This window comes from Hibiscus syriacus, unplaced genomic scaffold (assembly GCF_006381635.1).
Source record: "Hibiscus syriacus cultivar Baekdansim isolate YM2019G1 unplaced genomic scaffold, ASM638163v2 tig00017808_pilon, whole genome shotgun sequence".
Lineage (NCBI taxonomy): Eukaryota > Viridiplantae > Streptophyta > Magnoliopsida > Malvales > Malvaceae > Hibiscus > Hibiscus syriacus.
Window position 1 is genome coordinate 1,836,613 of NW_024062417.1, and position 19,969 is coordinate 1,856,581.

A 19,969-nucleotide genomic window follows, 5' to 3' on the forward strand; every position below is an offset into this window, starting at 1 on the left:
TCATCCTTCTTTGCTATTTAATCCTACACAAAATTTTCATATAAGTCTCTAAACCATTCAATTAATCTACTTTAGTCACTAAATTCTGAAGTTTTATAATTTGGTCACTAACCCTGTGTTTAGGATGTTTCAAATCTCCCCCTTAAGAAAATTCATCCTCGAATTTTTACTACACAAATATATGGGGGTATTGATTCCTCATGTCCTCTTCACGCTCCCACATTGCTTCCTCTATCTTATGATTCCTCCATAATACCTTGACCAATGGAATAGTCTTATTCCTTAACTGTTTTACCTCATGAGCTAATATTTGTACCGGTTCTTCCTCATAGGTTAGGTCAGATTAAACCTCTATCTCTTCTAGTGTCACGACATGGGAAGGATAGGATCTATATCTCCGAAGCATTGAATCGTGGAAAACATCATGAATATTCTCCATTTCAGGTGGTAAAGCTAATTGGTATTCTGCTGGTCCCACTCTCTTAACAATCTCATAGGGTCCAATAAATCGAGGGTTAAGTCCTTTTCATCCAAACCTCAATACTTTCTTCCACGGAGACACTTTTAAAATTTCTTTATCTCCAACTTGAAATTCTATCTCTTTTCTCTTAAGATCCACATATGATTTCTGTCTATCAGTTGCTGATTTGAGATTATTCTGAATCACTTGAAATTTTTCTTCCATTTCCTAAATCAACTCAGGACCAAGAACTTCTCGGTCTTTAAGCTCGTACCAATTCAAGGGCGTACAATATTTCCTCCCATATAGAGCCTCATAGGGAGCCATCTTGATACAGTCCGCTCAGACTATCCATCGGTCTGAGGATGAAACGCTGTACTAAAGTTCAATCGAGTTCCTAATGCTCCATGCAAACTCTTCCAAAACCTCAATGTGAATCTAGGATCTCGATCAGAAACAATTGAAACTGGTACACCATGTAATCTAACAATCTCCCTGATGTACAATTCAACATATTTATCCATGGAGAAATCAGCTCGTACAGGAATAAAATGGGCTGACTTAGTTAATCTATCCACGATCACCCAAATGTAATCTCTTTTATTTGGAGTCAATGGAAACCCCGTCACAAAATCTATCATCACATTCTCCCATTTCCATTGAGGAATAGACATTGGTTGCAATGGTCCCAACGAAACCTGATGCTCAGTTTTGACTTGCCGTAATATTCCTTTTCATTCCTGACCACCAATACAGACTCTTGAGATCCATGTATATCTTGTTTCCACCTGGGTGCATTGTCAATGGACTACAATGAGCTTCTGTTAATATTTCATTCTTCAACTCATTATTATCCAGAATCACTAATCTCCCTCGGTAATACAGATTCTCATCCGCCTTAATTTAATAATCATTAAACTCTCCATTCTTTACTTGCTGTAACATCTTCAAACACTTTTCATCTTTGGTTTGCAATTCCTTAACTCTATCTAGCATGTGGGCTTAAGATTCAATTCCGCACATATTACACCATCTCCTTCTAAAGACAACCTGGCATCTAAAGCTCGTAAGCCTGCAAATGTCTTCCGACTTAAAGCATCCGCTACCACATTTGCTTTTCCAGGGTAAAAATCGATTACCACATCATAGTCTTTTAGAAATTCTACCCATCCCATTTTTCTTAAATTTAACTCTTTCTGAGTCATCAAATACTTAAAGCTCTTATAATCGGTATATAAATAGCAACGTTCACCATATAAGTAGTGATGCCAGATCTTAAGAGCAAACACTACCTTGCCATCTTACATCAGCACACATCCCAATCCATTATGGGACGCGTCACTATAAACCGTGTAGTTCTTGCCAAACTCAGGTTGAACCAACCTTGAAGCTTCTGTCAAAATTTTGTTCAACATTTCAAAACTTTCTTGACATTTACAAGTCCAATCAAATGACACATCTTTTCTCATCAACTTGGTTAAAGGTAAAGCTATCATTGAAAAGTTCTTAAGGAAATTCAATAATAACCTGCAAGTCCTAGAAAACTTTGAACTTCAGATACATTCTTTGGAACCTCCCATTCTAGAATGGCTTTTATCATCTGAGGATCAATCTGAATTCCTTCTGTAGAAATCACATGTCCATGGAATGTCACGTCATTCAACCAGAACTCACATTTAAATAGTTTGGCATATAACTTTTTATCTCCTAGAATCTGTAAAATTATCCTTAGGTGTGCACTATGTTCTTCATTCGTTTTCGAATACACCAATATATCATCGACGAAAACAACTACGAATTGGTCTAGATAAGGTTGAAATAATCTATTCATCAGGTCCATGAAATCAGCTAGTGCATTCTTAACTCCGAAAGGCATAACAATGAACTCGCAGTGATCGTACCTTGTTCTAAATGTCGTCTTTAGAATATCTTTCTCCTGAATCTTCAACTGATGATATCCATATCTTAAATCAATCTTAGAGAAAACTGAAGCTCCTTTCAACCGATCAAACAAATCATCAATTCTAGGAAGAGGATACTTATTCTTGATAGTCATCTTATTGAGCTGCCTATAGTCAATGCAGACGCATCGACCCATCATTCTTTCTAACGAATAACAATGGAGCTCCCCAGAGCGATACACTTGGTCTAATTAATCATTTATCCAACAATTCTTATAACTGAATCTTTAACTATTGCAATTTCTTTGGAGCCATTTTGTACGGTGCTATTGCAATGGGCGTTATTCCAAGCATTATCTCAATCTGAAATTTCACCTCTCTATTCGGAGGTAAACTGGGAAACTCTATAGGAAAAACATCTGGAAACTCTCTGACTATAGGAATTTCTTCAATCCCTTTTTCCTTGGTTCTCGTATCCAATACATTAGCAATGAAAACCCTGACATCCTTGTAGTAATAATTTCTTTACTGAAATCACTGATATAACGTTTGCCAATGGATTTCATCTTTCGTTGAACACTATTACTTCCAATCCATCTGAACTGATTAATGTTACTCACTTTAATTTACAATCGACATTAGCATGATAACGATATAACCAGTCCATACAGTATCACTTCAAATTCCTCAAAGGGTAATTTCTTCATATTAGCAGGGAATTCAATTCCCTGAATCCGTATGGGACACCCTCGACACATTCTATTAACTCGAGCATTATCCCCTAAAGGATTAGTTACTATTACCTCATTACTAGTGGATTCTAACTGAATTCTTAATTCACTCACCAATTTACTACTAATATATGAGTATGTGAAACTTGGATCAATCAATACCAACACACATTTATCATACACTAAGAAAGTACCTACAATTATCTCAGGATCACCACGCTCTTCATTGGTCTTGATGTTATATACTCGGGTAATGGAGCGTACTTCTTGTTTAGTATAGGACTCGAGCTGACTTCTTCCTCTACCTCTTACCCTTTCTCTCTAAGAAATCAAAGCATGTCGCTCTAACTGTGCAGGCTCTCCGGCCCTCAATGGATAATCTCTCATGAAATGCCCTATTTCCCCACATCGGAAACAAGCTCCGGATTTTACTCTGCATATACTGCTATGGTTTCTTCCATAAATGTGACATTGTCTGACTTGTCCCTGTTGTGCTCTCCCATAACCAGACCCTACTGATTGAGTCTATCTAGCTCTCATCTAGTTTAATCCTCTAGTGGAGGATGCCACCGACTTAGACCTCGCATGAGACTGAAAACCATAATCTCTACCTCTCTTGGGTGGTGCAGAACTTGATAAAGCCCCAATTCTTTTAGACGGTTGGGCTCTTTTCTTTCTAAACTGTTCATTTTCAGCTCTCTTTAGAGCTTTAGCACGATTAACTACCACTTGAAATGAAGACAAGTTTAACATGATCAACATCTCTTTTAACCTTACGTGTAAGCCCTCAACAAACCACTTGCATTCTTCTTTTTCGGAACCAACTCAGCCGCAAAATGACTTAACTTGTTGAACTCGCACTTGTATTCATTCACAGTACGATTCATTTGCTTTAGTTTCAAGAATTCTTGCTTCATCTGCTTAATGAATTGATCTCCTATATACTTGCGCTTAAACTTTTTGAGAAATAAATACCATATTACTTGGTCACTTGTCATCCTCAAGGTGACATTCGTCCACCAAATTCTCTCTTCCCCACGAAGCAAGGAGACCACTACATCTAACTTTTCCACATTAGAATAGTGGAGTCCATCTAACATGATCTTCACATTATTGAGCCAAAGGACCCTAGCAACATGACCTTCCTCGGCCTCACCTTTAAACTCTGGAGCTCCCAATCCCTTTAACTCCTTTGCTACATTCATACTCTGAGTAGATTGAGAAGGAGGTTAGAAATGCATCGGGATAACGTCCAACGTCCTGATAAAAAATGTCTTGATCTTGTACAGGCACTCCAGAAGATGCATGTCTTTCACCTTGCCTGGCCAGGGCAGGTGAATTACTACTCTCGACTGGCCTATCAACTCTTGCTTCACTTCGGGAGCTATCTTGTCCGAACATCTAATAAGATATAACTATATAGTTCTATTAGCAAAATAGTATACTCATTACCCTTCAGATCAAAGTTCTCACATTATGTTGGTATGTACCATTTAAAGACACTCTAGACTTCTTTTTGCCTAAGCTATCTTGTCCGAACATCTAATAAGATATAACTATATAGTTCTATTAGCAAAATAGTATACTCATTACCCTATCAGATCAGAAGTTCTCACATTTATGTTGGTATGTACACATTTAAAGACACTCTAGACTTCTGTTTATGCCTAGAATCGGCTAAACCTTAGTTCCGATACCATTAAATCCCTAACCCCGTACCCGACTCTGATACGAATTTGAGGTTTCACATTAACTATTCAAAACATTTATATTTATAGAAATCATGGAAAATTTAAACTTTCATTAATATAAAGTTAACCATTTACATAAGTACAATCAAAATATTACAAAAACTTATCAGAGCATATATAAATCACAATTTGTCTACATGTCAACACCTTTGATATAAAAAATACCTACTGTGTAATTTACTTCTGATCTGATCTCGAGTTGAGGTATGCTGCTCTGCAGATCCTATGTATGATCCTCTTGCTTATCAGTAACTACTTGTAAAATGCATACATGCTAAGTCATAGACTTAGTGAGACATAAAAATATAATAATGCATTTCCTATAAATATGAACATACAATGTGATTAATCAAATAAAATCATAATTATCGTATCATTATTCCATCATATCACATATGATTCATTATAAATAGTAATAACATGATAGCGTATAATAATTCCAACACTTTTTATATCTTTTATAGGCCCATGTATATTACTAAGAACTTAAGGTTTGCGAGTACATTGAGGTTTTGCACATCTACTGTCACCACAGCTTGTATAAGGTTTCACTCACTAGCATATGAAATTTGTCCTGTAGGACCTATGTATATGTCCCGAAGGACCTATGTAACCCTCGACTCTTGGCATGCCAACTATACCTATAGCTCCCATATCACATAACATGGGCATTTTTATTATGATTCATATATTCATGTACTCATGTCATTTCTCTTATAATCACATATGTCTTCTCTTCTATCACATATCACATGTACATATAACCATCAATCTCATATCATATAACATATGTTATTTGAGTATGTTCACATAAATCATATAGCATGTAGTAAATCATATAAACATATATATAACTTATGCATGTGTTTATAATGATCATAATCTATGCATGTTCATAACTATTGGACTATGAAAATTAACATAGGAAATATGCTTATCACAAGTCTTATTTCCATTGAGCTACACCTGGAGTATGCACTCACCTTAGCCTCACTTGATTTCAATCCCTTCAATGACTTAATTTCTCTTTCTTGATCGAGCCTAAGTTTTCGGTTGTTCTGAAACTTGCTTGTGCTTGATATATACACAATCATACATATTATATACATATAAGCATTCCAAATATCATACTTTGATCCTTAATTTCTTAGACTAAAAGAAATGCTAAATTCCATTTTCTACTTGAAGTAGTATTGGTACTCAAAGTATAGTACCAATACTTCCCTAGCCGTGGTATCGATACCAAGCATAGGTATCAATACCCATTTTCGACTATGTAATCTTCACTTCAAAAATGGTACTGATATTTACCTGATGATATTGATACCCTTGGTATCGATACAACTTTCCTAGGTATCGATACCCCATGAATGACTTTATCAAATTCTAGCTTATGGTATCGATACTGTTCAACCATTATCAATACCCCTATACCAAATATCACTCTTTGACTCTTGAAGTACCGATACTCATAGTCCAGATTTCACTTTTTAAACCCAAAAATTTACCCATATCAGCTCAAATCCTTCATATCTTATTCCCTTTCATAGTCTTAACTCAAGTACACATACTCAAACCAATTTCTATTCATCTAACACATCTTTATCTACAAAATCTTCTACTCTATCTTGAAATTAAGAATCCTACCAAATTTTCAACATGTTCTAATTTCAATTCTAACACTTCACACTTCTTAATTAAACTGATGACAAGTCAAAATTAATTTCAAATTCTACTTATCAACTGTTTTCCAAGATTTCATTTATTACCCTCTTATCCTCAATTCTTCCTAACTCCTTTTTCTTTTGATTTTAAGATGACTTAAGATTTCTTTAAGCTTAAGTGGATGACTCACGGCTGAAAGAGGGAAGAAAGATGAAGAAAACTCTGGAAATTTTCTTTTCCTTAATCCTTTCATTCCACGTGTATATATCTCCACCATATCACATATTTAATTTATTAATTCATCAAATGACCATTTTGCCCTTCCATTCATCATTCTTTGCTATTTAGTCCTACACAAAATTTTCATATAAGTCTCTGAACCTTTCAATTAATCTACTTTAGTCACTAAATTTTGAAGTTTTACAATTTGGTCACTAACCCGGTATTTAGGATGTTACATTTTCACAGTTACATAACATCACAACTTACGTACAATCATAGAATCCATGGTTCATGCACTTCCGAAGCAGTCCTTTTATCTCTCCCAACTTTCAAACGTAGACTTGTCGTTAGCTTGACGAAAGGAAGCAATGTCATTCCTCAGTTGAGTGCTTATGTTGAGTGGATTATACCAAAAAAAGGAAATAACTTGAGCTTCAACACATCTTCATGCACACCTTTCTATTGAAATAAATCATAAACCTCCAAGAATTCCCGAATGTGTTACCTTGTATCTTTGTAAGGCATACCACCAAATTTTCCAATCGAATTCAACATGTTGAACATCACCGGTTTAAGATTGAATTGGGATGCTTGAATCACGGGAGATACAATACCAAGATGAGATAATCCAAGATATGAGCTAAGTGATCTATAATAGCTCGTGGACATGTGACAATTTCTTCATTGTGAATTACTACGACATTAGGATCTTCAGGATCATCAACTTGTTGGCCTCCTCGATTTTAAACTCTATACATTGCTTTTTGAGCTCTTTGAACACATCTTTTTTGATGAAAGAGTTGTTTGATATCAAGTACCAAATGTATCAATGGCTTCTTAGATAATCTACATGTCATGAAACAACACAAAACCTAAAAAAGGAAAACAAAAATAACAAGTGAATCTATACAAAAAGAATAAACAAAATAGTGCAAAAACTATACTTAAAATCACCAATTGCCAACCCCTACAACGGTGCAAAAAACTTGTTTCTTTTATGGGTGTATTATGCTATGGCACGCAAACTGTGCAAGTATACACAATTGAACAAGTAATATAGTAGTGAGTGAGTATCATCTCCACATGGATTAGAGTAACTTCAAGTAAAGTTTGTGCACTTAAATTATAACTAATAAAGTATTCAATGGTATAAACAAATGGATGTGAATGATATGGAAAATTATTGAAGAATGGGGTGAAATACAGTGACAAACATTAAAGAATTCAATGGTAAAAAGTAAAGAATTTTATGGCAAAACTAAAATGATCACTAGAGTATGAAATAAGACACTTGAAATCCTCAAACAAACAAACTATAAGAAGGATAAATGGTTTAGCTTACTAAGGAATCCTATGCCTTGCTCTAGAATGGCCAATATCTCCCATGAGTATACTGCTAAACAGAGTTTGCTAAGATGTCCCTAGGTTATCTCTAGTAAGGAACCTGATAGTAAAAATGAAATGGCAATACCTCTCAACAAACATCAACATAATACTATCGACTAATTCCTACTTCTTTTACTCTTTGAAACTCTATCTTTATCTCTAAGGTGAGTTAGGGCTTTACTTCTCAACTCAGCCTAATTGTTCACGTTCATCTAAGCCTAACTCTCTCGATATTAAGCATCAAACATGGAAAATGACTAACTTTCAAAATAAGCATTTAAACAATGAACAAATCAAGTATTTAAACATGGAAAATATCATACCATTCATTGAAACAAAGATAGAATCATCCAAAGTAAACCCGTGCTAAATAATTTAGTTCATTGCGGGGCTAAAATCATCCATCATTAACATTGTTTCATTACAACCCACAAGAGAATAACAAAGAAAAACACAAAGGGGAAGGAAAATTTTCCAAGAATGTGAGCTATTGTGAGCTTTGGACCGCCGCCTTGAATAGCCTTAGCAAAGCTAGCTTCTATGAAAGGCCTAGATTGCTATCCCATTAAGCTTGGCTATGGATGACACCATGAAAAGAGGGTATCTTATTATCCGCTCTTATGGGTACTATAAAATGAGTGTGGATATATGTGCAAGTATACACAATCGAACAAGTAATAAAGTGATAAGTTGAGTATCGTCTCCACATGGAATTGGGGAAATCAAATAGGTTTGTCAAGGCACTTTACTTTGTCACCTAAGTAAAGTTAATGATTGTATATACAAATGATAATGCTGTGGCAAAATGGAATAACTGATGTGGAAATGGAATGATGGTGGTGTGGTAGTAATTGGATATGTCGTGGAAAATGAAATTGTAATGCGTGGGAACAAATAGAAATGTCAAGGAAAAATAAAATGTAAATCATGTATTTAATATATATATATGACTTTGGCTTTCTCACAAGACAAACAACAATGGGAATGAGTGATGAGAGTCACAAGGAAAACCTAAGTCTATTTCTCTGAATGGTATTTCTTCTATGCCTAGCCTACCCGACAGAGTCTACTAAGGTGCCCTATGCTATCTCTAGTAAGGTACTCGACAGGTTAAAGATTCTCTAGCAAAATCGATTGGCGTCAACCCCTGCAGTGATCCTATTGGTCCAGATAACATGATATGTCTCGGCAATACCTTTTTGCGACAGCATTAACATCTAACATATTTTTCTTGAATAACTCCTTTTAGTCGAATGAAATCATATCCATATCTCTAAGGTGGATTAGGCCTAGTTACTACCTAGAACCCCTTGTTTATGTGGTTCCTCCCTAGTTTCTCTCGAATACTAAGGATATTTTTCCAAGGTATTCTCTCGAACCCAATTAACCTCTTAAGGAAAGGCTACTCTCGTAGCTCCTACAACCTTAAGGCTTTACGTTTCATAAACAAAATAGAATAAAGCATAGCAATGAAACTATTCATTAAAATAAAAACTTAAACATCCAAGTGAACTCCCACCAAATAGGTTTAGTTCATGGCGGGGTTCGAAATAAACAAGCACAAAGCAAGTTTCATCCATTCCTTACAACCCAATAACAAAATATGAAAGCAAAGAACTAAGGGAAGGAGAAAAAGCCTTCGACGTGCACTTTCGGAGCTTCCCTCGACCACCACGAATAGCCCCCAGCGAACTAGCTCCTCTCAGATGCCTAGAACGCCATTCCCTCAGGCTTGTTACGAAAAAATGCCACGGCAAGTATGATTGCTGGAGAAAGATGAGACCTTCTCTCTCTAACTTTTTAAGCTCAAATCTGGGTGAAACCAAAGTCTTCAACAATGTGGCTTTATCCTCTATTTATAGGGGAAAACTAATCCTAGGACTTGGTGTTAACTTTCCTAGAAAACCCCAAAACCATGGTTAAGTTGCTTGAGAGTCGGGCAGGACAGGCTATAATACAGCCTGGGTAGCTGGCTGAGTGACCGGCATAATCCCGTTACAGGCGCCCAAGGACAGATAGGATCTGCAGGGTCAGGCGGCGTCATCAGCAGGACCGGCGGTTGCAATGCTGATCCCTCTAGGCGGATCTTCGAGGTGGATTTCTCGGGAAGAGTTCTCGGAAAGTCGGAGATAGCTGGCTTCAAAAATATCTTCTCGCACTTTAAGCTCTATCGAAATTCCAGTCGAACTTGGCAATTTCATTTTTCTCAGCAATCTCCTTATGTCACGACATTTTCTTTCCTTTTCTCCTTGCTTTCAATTCCTGCACATCATCAAACAAGCACCTTTCCCATAAGGCAGCACCGCTTTAAAAATAAAATTTTGTGGCAAACTGAATTCCATCACATGCAACTAAATGCTTCTAAATGCATATATATGGTCCTAAATGAGCTATTAGAAACTCAATAACTTAAGGGAAAAGGTCCCAAAATGTGATCTTTTACGGAGTTATCACAAGGGCAGTTAGTAGAGGATTCACGTGTGCGCTGGACAGCTTGACAGAAATCATAAAATATCTTCGTCATTTTTGTCACTTTATGTGCCCAAGAATGTCATTCAGAGTGATTTAACATTTCTCCACTTCTCATTTAGTCTTAATCACCTGCACATTATCAATAGAACAACACCTTTCCCATAAGCAATACCAATTTCATGATAAATATGTTATAGAAAAACAACACCACCATATGCAATTACATTGTCCTAAATGCAACTATATGCAATGAATGGGCTTTTAAATAACCAATAACCTAAGTAAAAAGGCACCAAATATAACCTTTTTATGAGGTTAACAACTATTGCATAACTTGTGAATAAATCGAACCATGGAACAATTTCAAATGCGGTCTTCATTGACGAGCCAAACTACTTCGAGATAATTAGATTATAGGAGAACATATCTGAAGCCATTATCCCATGCAAGTCTCATACCAAGAAGCATACCCCAAATATCAACTTGGAGGGTGGAACAATAACCAGTCGTACGGTTGTAGCCAAGGATTCATGTCCCATCTCAATCTCTTATAATTCCTCATGCAGAGCTCCCACTTTGGTTAGCAGAGATGGCTCCATTTGAGTTTAAACAAACTCAAATCGCTTTGAGATAATCAAATAAGAGGAGAACATATCTGAAGCCATTATCCCAAACAAGTCTCACCCCGAGAAGCATACCCCAAAGATCTATTTGGAAGGTGGAACAATAACCAGTCGTACTGATGTAGCCAATGATCCATGTCCCATTTCAATCTCTTATAATTCCTCTTGCTGAGCTCCCACTTTGAATAACAGAGATGCTCCATCTGAGTTTAAATAAACCCAACCGAACGGTGGTTTCATCCATTGAATGGTATGTTAAAGATGTCGATATGAAGCCAGACTTAGAGTAGTGTTATCAAAAAAATGTTTTGCTCAAGCAACAACAGTGGAAGAAGTAGCATTGATTGAGGAGAATTCATGAGTAAAGACAAACACATTCATACATTTCCAAAACTACCATAAAATAGACAAAAAAAGGTGGTGCCAATAGCAAGACCAATTGGTTTGATAGGAGTCCTAACAGAGATTCTATAGAATCTAACTCTTCAAATTGAGCAGGAAAAAATTAGACAACCAGAACGATGGGATGATATGGTTCCAAAGTTGCTTAGTCTCATTGTAGTCTCTTAAAACATGCATGATAGATTCTGGTTCACCAAAAAAAGGACAAAAATATCAAAAATAAGTTGACGCTGAGAGCATTCAACATTCATCATAAGTCCACCATGAAGAAGGGTCTAGAGATAAACACGAATGTGTTGGGGAGCATTTATGCTCCAAATGGTCTTCCAAATATTGTGAGGCTCAACCAAGAATGTGAGGCAATTGTATTATAAGCAGAAGAAGTAGAAAATTGATGCTTGGAACACAACGCCGAATGCACCTGTCATTTTCATCACCATTTTGGGGAGGTAATAGACCAAGAACATGGGGAATAACATCCTCATGAAGTAAGGAAGCAAGAAGGGCCATGTTCCATTCACCATCAGTAGTCACAAAATTAGCGAGGTTATAGTTTGGTACTACCTGAATTGAGCTATGAAGATGGTTTCGTAAAGGTCCCAGATTCGAAACCCAAATATCATCCCAAATTTAGATGATAACATCATTTTCAATTGACCAATCAACATTTGAACGAAATAAGTTCCAGATTTTAGAGAGCCCTCGCCAAAGAAGAGAACTATTATTTGTATGGAGCGACAAAGGAATGAGTTCATTAACTTTGTACTTTTCACGTAGAAATTGAATCTAAAGGGAGTATGGTTTAGTGATCATCGCGAAACAAATTTTTATGAGCAGAGAATGGTTTTGCTCCTGAATGCGGGGAATGCCGAGACAGACACAATCTAGAGGTTGGTACCCCATTAATAAGGGAGACAGCATGTTGATTATTTGAGCTCCCCCGGATGAAGCATCAAATAAGTTGCTCGATACCATTGCAAACCCCAACCGACAATATGGATGTTTGCATAAAATAAATAGTGATAGAGGCGAGCACTGATTTTACCAAGGTAATACGGTCAGCATTAGACAGAGAACGTGCTTCCCACCCATTTAGTAATGCACACATTTTCTCGAGAATAAAGTCATAATCAACATTATGAACCCTTCCATGTTAAATCGGGACACCTAAGTATTTACCTAAGTTTTTGACTTGTTTGAAGCCAAGGCGGCCACTAATAGCATCTTTTATCATTTGGCTCGTATTGGGAGAAAAGAAAACAATGGTTTTACTTCTGTTAACATTGTCCCGAATAATGACCAAAGCAAGCAAGACATGAGTTAATGACGTCAGCATTAGGGATGTCAACTCGAGCATAAAGAATCAGATCATCGATAAAGAAAAGGTGTGACAAAGGGATACCATTCTTGATGAAACGGTAAGTCTCCTTGATCCACTTGGTAATTGAATCAGCGATGCAGTGCCATAGTCTATTCATAGAAAGAACAAAAAGGTAAGGAGATAGTGGATCTCCTTGTCGAATGCCATGCTCATGCTTGAAAGATTCAATAAGTTCACCATTCTGTTGGACCTGAAAAGAAAAATAGGTAATGCAGTGCATGATGATGCGAGTCAAGTTTGGTGGAAAACCATCATCACTTATTGAGTCGTGAATAAAATCCCAACATAATTTATCAAAAGATTTTTCCAAATCAAATTTAATGGCCATCCAACCCTTTTGGTTTTTTATTTGTCTCATGAAATTAATTACCTCTTGGTTCAGGATGATGTTTTCCGTGATGGAACAACCATAAATAAAACTAGTTTGATTAGGCCAGATGATCGCGGACATTATAGGTTTCAAGCGGCGCACAATAATTTTTGTGACTAATTTATAAATAATTATGTAGACGTTGATCGGACGAAATTGCAGGAAGGATTCTAGATTATCAACTTTTGGGATGAGCACAATAATACTCTTAGTCAGGTCTAGTTTAATGACCCCACCTTGAAAAATGGCTTGGATGCACGCTGTTAGGATTTACGAAGCTCAATTGAGAATCGAAAATAATTTGCTAAGAGTGGGTGAATTGGCTTTTTAAGTTTAGGGAGTAAGGAGTAAAGGGATAAGGAAATTTGCACAACAATTTATAGTGGTTCGACTTATCAACCACGTCTACATCCACTACCTAATCTCCTCACTTAGGATTTCCCAACAAATTCACTAATTTGTTCTTTAATTTTCAAGGATTAGGAGTAACCTTTACAAGTCTCTAGTTTTTCAATTGGATAAACTAGAACCAATCCTCTATACAAAAGGTAAAAAGAAGTAAACAAGAAAACCTCTTAAAGGTAGGGTGCTTACAAAGTTAAGCTCACAAGAACAAAATTATTTACAAGAAAAAGGAAATAAAGAGTGAAAAACTCTTCTCTTGAGTATGATTGCTTGAATAAGTGTTCTAACCCTTCTTCAAGTGTCTTGAACTTGTATTTATATGTTGGAATGAGTTTGTGGCAGTTTCTAGCTGTTGGGAGTGATTTGGAGCCATTGGGGATGTTTTCTCTACAAAATAAAACTGCCCAGGACCGGGACTATCGGTACTCCTTTAATGAGTATCGGTACTTCCTTTAATATTTTAAAATAAAACTAGTCGTTACTAGTCGTTGGGCCTGGCGGTTGGGACTGCTCGGACCATCTTAGAACATCTGCATTGTCTTTTAACTCTTTTTGAATCCTTCGTTCCATATTACTATCCTTTTATATGGAAATAGATCACGGATCAACACCATGGAATGAATACTGCAATGCAAAAATAGAAACAAAATAAAACAAAAAGGCAAAAGAAAATTAGTAAGTAATCATAAAGAAAATTAATCGGGTATAATATAATTTGTCAATAAAACCTACCCCACATGCTGGCTACCCGATCATGCTTTAGCATATCATACCCAAACATGATTTCCACCCACATGCTCTATTTATAGAAAATCCTAACCTCATGCCATCTAGTTCACATGCTTATTCGGAAAAAAATAAACCTAACCGCATGATCTCTTGTTTGCATACATTTATTCGGAAAGTAAAATTACACTACAAAAATTAAAAGACTTAAAAAGGCTTTTCCTTGTGTACTCTCCTCATGGAATTCTTAAGTTTTGGGTTAGGCTTTACCTAGGTTCAGGTTTCGGGTTCACTATATGCTGGGTTCGGCTCTAAAGTACAAGGTTCTCGAATTGTCCTTGTCAGTGCCCTTTGGGCTGCCAGACCCTCAATCATGGCCCAACACAAGCTTTCAGATCGAGTTTAATTCGAGGGGACACACCTCCTTATGTCCATACGGAGGTGAAAACCATCACGAGGACCATAAGACATGAGCCCCATGAGTGATCCACTATCCTATATGGAGGTGAAAACCACACGAGGGTGTAGTTTCCCACTAATTGAATAGGATGGATCATGTTATGAAAATGCAATTGTTCAGCATGTGAGGAAAAACAAAAATTAAACAAACAACACAACATAATTCTCAAAATCTTGAACATTTATTTAATCTGAAAACATTAGTAAATAAGTCAGTACAATTATTTAGTGATTAATCAAATTATAAACATAAAATTTATTTAAACCAAACGAGGGATCATGAACTAAATTAGAATGAACTTGTAATTTTCATTACAAAGACAATTAATTAATTAACTAATGGCTCAACTCTCTAAAAAAAAGTCCCAAATGAAGTCGCCAAGCTATCAAACCAATTTTTCTTAAAAAACCAAATTTATTTAATTAAAAGTGATTTTTAAAAGATCTCGTCTCAAATAATTTGGTGGCCTTTTAATAATAAAACATGGTTCGAGGAGTCGCCACCAATATTTGATTAGGGTGTGATTGGGCACCCAAAAACACATTTGTCATTTAATAAAAATATTAATTTTAATTAAAACAACAAATTTACAGTTTGCATTACCAAAAAAATTTAAGTTCGGGAGTCGGCTACGCGTGGAGAATGATTAGCACCCCTACATCGCCCTAAATCGGTACCTAGTTGATTAATTAGTTGTCTTTGCAATGAAATTTATGAATTGGAGTTTAATTTAATTCAAGACCCCATACAAATAATATTTTTAAATTTTACGATGAAGCATAATAATATTTAATTATTTCATATCGAGCATAATCGACTTCTCATGCCTTAAAGCAGTCAATCCCTACTCCAATCGAAATAAATAAATATTATAATTCCCCTCCTAAAGTTCATTAATTATTTCCAAATAAATGCATAAAGAACAATAAAAAAATGAAATTTAAGATTTTCCTTTTTTAAAACGTATTCTTTGAATTTTAAGAGGAAAAACAACAATATTTAATTATTTATTATTGAGAAGAAATGACCTCTTATGACTAAAAGCAATCATTTCTTGCTCCAATCGAAAAAAGAAAGATTACTATTTTGTTCTAAAATTCAAAATTAATTCGAGTGCAATTTATTTTTGAAAACATATTAAAACATATACAAAAAAATAAAAAATAAAAGTTAAACACATATCAAACAATACTATTAATTAATTATTTTTACCAACCTTTAATGAGAATAAGGATGTTCAATTATTTAAATATATCAAGAGGAGACCTTAGGTTCGATCTAACAGTATTTTCTCGGTGAATTTAATTAAAAGAACATGATCTTTCTCTCAGTCCCCAAATTTTAAATATAATCAAATTTTTAGGGTTTCACTTGATGGAATACCCTTTTATTTTAAGACTATTGAAAGAAATATTTTCAATCAGTATATACATACATACATACATACATACATACATACATACATACATACATACATACATACATACATACATACATTGCATACATTGCATACATTGCATACATTGCATACATTGCATACATTGCATACATTGCATACATTGCATACATTGCATACATTGCATACATTGCATGCATGCATACATTCATGCATGCATTCATGCATACATGCATACATGCATACATGCATGCATACATGCATACATGCATACATGCATACATGCATACATGCATACATGCATGCATACATGCATACATGCATACATGCATACATGCATACATGCATACATGCATGTATGCATGCATGCATACATGCATGTATGCATGCATGCATACATGCATACATACATACACACATACATACATACATTAATTTTTAATAATTTGATTTTTATTTTTAGTATTTTGATATTTATTTACTTTTGTATATTTTTATATTTTTAATTTAAATTTTAAAATATTTTTTTCTAAAAAAAATAAAGAGGCCCTAAACTTTTTAAAAAATTAATTTAACCCTCAAACTCAATAAAAATCAATTTAACCTATATGTTACATAATTATCCACGATGGACGACCATGTCAACACAACATACTACCATATCAACACCATGAAGTGTCACATTGACACCATAACAATCAACGGAAAAAACTGTTGGTCAAATTATCATATTAATTTTTTTTTAAAATTTGATGGAAAAATAATTTAAGGATCACATTGATTTTTTAAAAAGATAAAAAGTGCCCCAAGTACCTTTTTATCTAAACTTTTAGACCATGTATTAGACCAGCCTTCAATTTTCGTCAAATATGGGATAAATTTTTGAAAAATTAAAATAGGGATGAAATTCATGATTAGTCCAAAAATAATGTATAGGATATAATTTATAATCCCTTTACATACCAAACAAATTGACTTAATTCTTGTTCTTCCCATTTCTAGTTTAATTTATGTTCTTCAGCTCGACTCTCTCATTTTACATGCCATTTGAAAAAGTGCGTTATGTTATTATTTGTAACCTTTCTGCAATTTTGCACTAAAGAATAGAAACAAAATTTCAGTTAGAAGTAAAGTTTAGTCAGGTACATTCATCCCAGTGGCATGTTCCTGGCTCGACCTGCAATAAGAAAACTGATGCAACACTTTACAGCATACTTGAATTTAAAAAAACCAATAAGAAATAACAGCCTATTGGTATGTGGATCAACATCATAACACAAATCAACAGACTAAACACACTAGTATAAAATGAGTAACGTTTGGATAAACCAGTAGGACTGATCGTTTAAGATTCGAGTAGCAAACCGACTCATTTTGTTTAACTCACACTCGTATTCATATATTGTATGATTTCGTTGCTTCAGATTCATGAACTCTTGCTTAATCTATCGGATGAACTGATCTCCTATATACTTATGCTTGAATTCCTCTAAAAATAAGGACAAAGTTATCTGATCACTAGTCATTCTCAGTGTAACATTGGTCTACCAAATTATCGCTTGCCCTTGAAGCAAGGAGACCACTCCATCCAGCTTTTCTAAATCAGAGAAATGAAGTCCTTCAAGCATGATTTTAACATCATTGAGCCAAAGGTTTGCAGCAACAGGACCTTATTTAGCTTCTCGTCTAAATTTTAGAGCTCCTAAACCCTTAAACACCTTTAAAACATTCATTCTCTAAGTTGAAGTAACAGGAGGTTGGAAACGCGTCAATATAGCGTCCAACGTCTGGAATAAAACATCTTGATCACTCACAGGCACTCCAGAAGGTGACTGTTCTTCACTTTGCCTGGCTAGGGCAGGTGAATTAATACTCTCAGCGGGCCTATCGTCTCCCACTTCACTTTGAGAACTATCATGTTCGGATATCTAATAAGACATAATATATCATTTTATCAGCAAAGCAGCATATTCACTATTCTATTAGATCGGAAGTTCTCACTATTTTGTTGGCATATATACATTTAGAATCCTTATAGACTTCAGTTTATGCCTAGAATCAGCTAAATCATAGTTATGATACCATTAATTGTTACACACCCAACCTGTACCCGACCTGGATACGAATCTGAGGTGTCACCTTTGACTTTTCAAAACTTAACTTTTATAAAAATCATGAAAATCTAAACTTTCATTAAATAAAATTCGTTAATTTACATAAGTTAGACCAAAATAATACAAAATCGATCAGAGCATATGTAATTCACAACTTGTTTACATGCCAACACACTTAATGCAACAAAATACATACTTTTTGCTAGTAAAGGTATGATGTCCTTCCAACTCCTAATTTTGGTCCTCCTGTTTCTTGGTACCTACGTGTAAACCACTTACATGCTAAGTCACAGACTTAGTAAGGCATAAAAGAACATGTAACAATGAATTCATGAAAATGTAATACTATTATTCTATCAAAACATTCTAATTTGTATATATTTATTAAACTATAATACATATGATCATAATATGGACAAATGAAATTTAACTTCTTATGAGAGTTTCAGTTTAATTTATCTTTGAATGACCATGTACATTATTGAGAACACGAGGGACGTGAGTACACTGAGGCTGTGCACAAATGTTGTTACCACAGCTCAAATAAATTCCCACTAGGGGCACTGAAAATTTGTCCCGAAGGACCACTATGTCCAGAAGGACCACTATGTCCCGAATGACCACTATGTCCCAAATGACCACTTATAATCCCTCGAATCTTGGCATGCCAATTATACCTACAGCTCTCATATTATATAACATGGGCTTAAATATAAATACATTTCATATTTTCATATCTCTTTTATCACTTCTCATATAAACATATCATTCACTTCACATGCATACATATGCTCACTTTACTTATTATATCATATGAAAGCATTTAAGAGTTATGCAAGTACTCCTTATAATCATAACATATGCATGTATATGAAAAAGGAAATTATAAAATCCAATAGAGGAAATAGACTTATCACACGTCTTATTTCCATAAAACAATATCTATACTAACTATGATATGCACTCACCTTAGTCTTGCTTAATCCAAATTTACTTTTATAATTTTCTCTTTGGATCGATCCTGACACTGTGACTGTTCCGAAACTGTTTGTGTTCAGTATCTACACGAATATAATCTAATGAATATCAGAATTTGAAATACTCAACAATGATTCATAGTAAATTAAATTAACTAAAAAGCTAATATCAATTTTTCCAACTTAAGGGGTATCGGTACTACAAGCAAAGTATCGATACCTCTATTCTAGGGTACTGATACCCTTCCTAGGTATCGATACCAAAATTAGGTTCGATGTTTCCTGGTATCGATACCCTTAACTGGTATCGATACCCCTATGCTATGGTACCGATACTACCTACCCAAGTATCGATACCCTTTGAATATCTTCCCTGTTTTTACTCTTGAAGTATCGGTACCTGATGAATAGGTACCGATACCCATAGCCCATATTTTCCTTTTTAAGCCCGAAAATTCACTCATTTCATTTCAAACACTTCATGTTTCATCCCCTTTCATATCCTTAACTCAAATACACTCACTTAA

General features: G+C 35.1%; 1 protein-coding gene across 1 annotated transcript; it reads right to left on the bottom strand.

The window, feature by feature from the left end:
* Positions 1–1,761: 1,761 nt before the first annotated feature.
* Positions 1,762–4,297, bottom strand: LOC120208918. The gene is made up of 6 exons (XM_039208037.1): positions 4,145–4,297; positions 3,889–4,009; positions 3,673–3,820; positions 2,201–2,484; positions 1,988–2,083; positions 1,762–1,853 (listed from the first exon to the last, which is right to left on the bottom strand). The coding sequence occupies exons 1-6, from the start codon at positions 4,295–4,297 to the stop codon at positions 1,762–1,764; spliced, it is 894 nt and encodes a 297-aa protein (XP_039063968.1).
* Between the last annotated feature and the right edge of the window lie 15,672 nt (positions 4,298–19,969).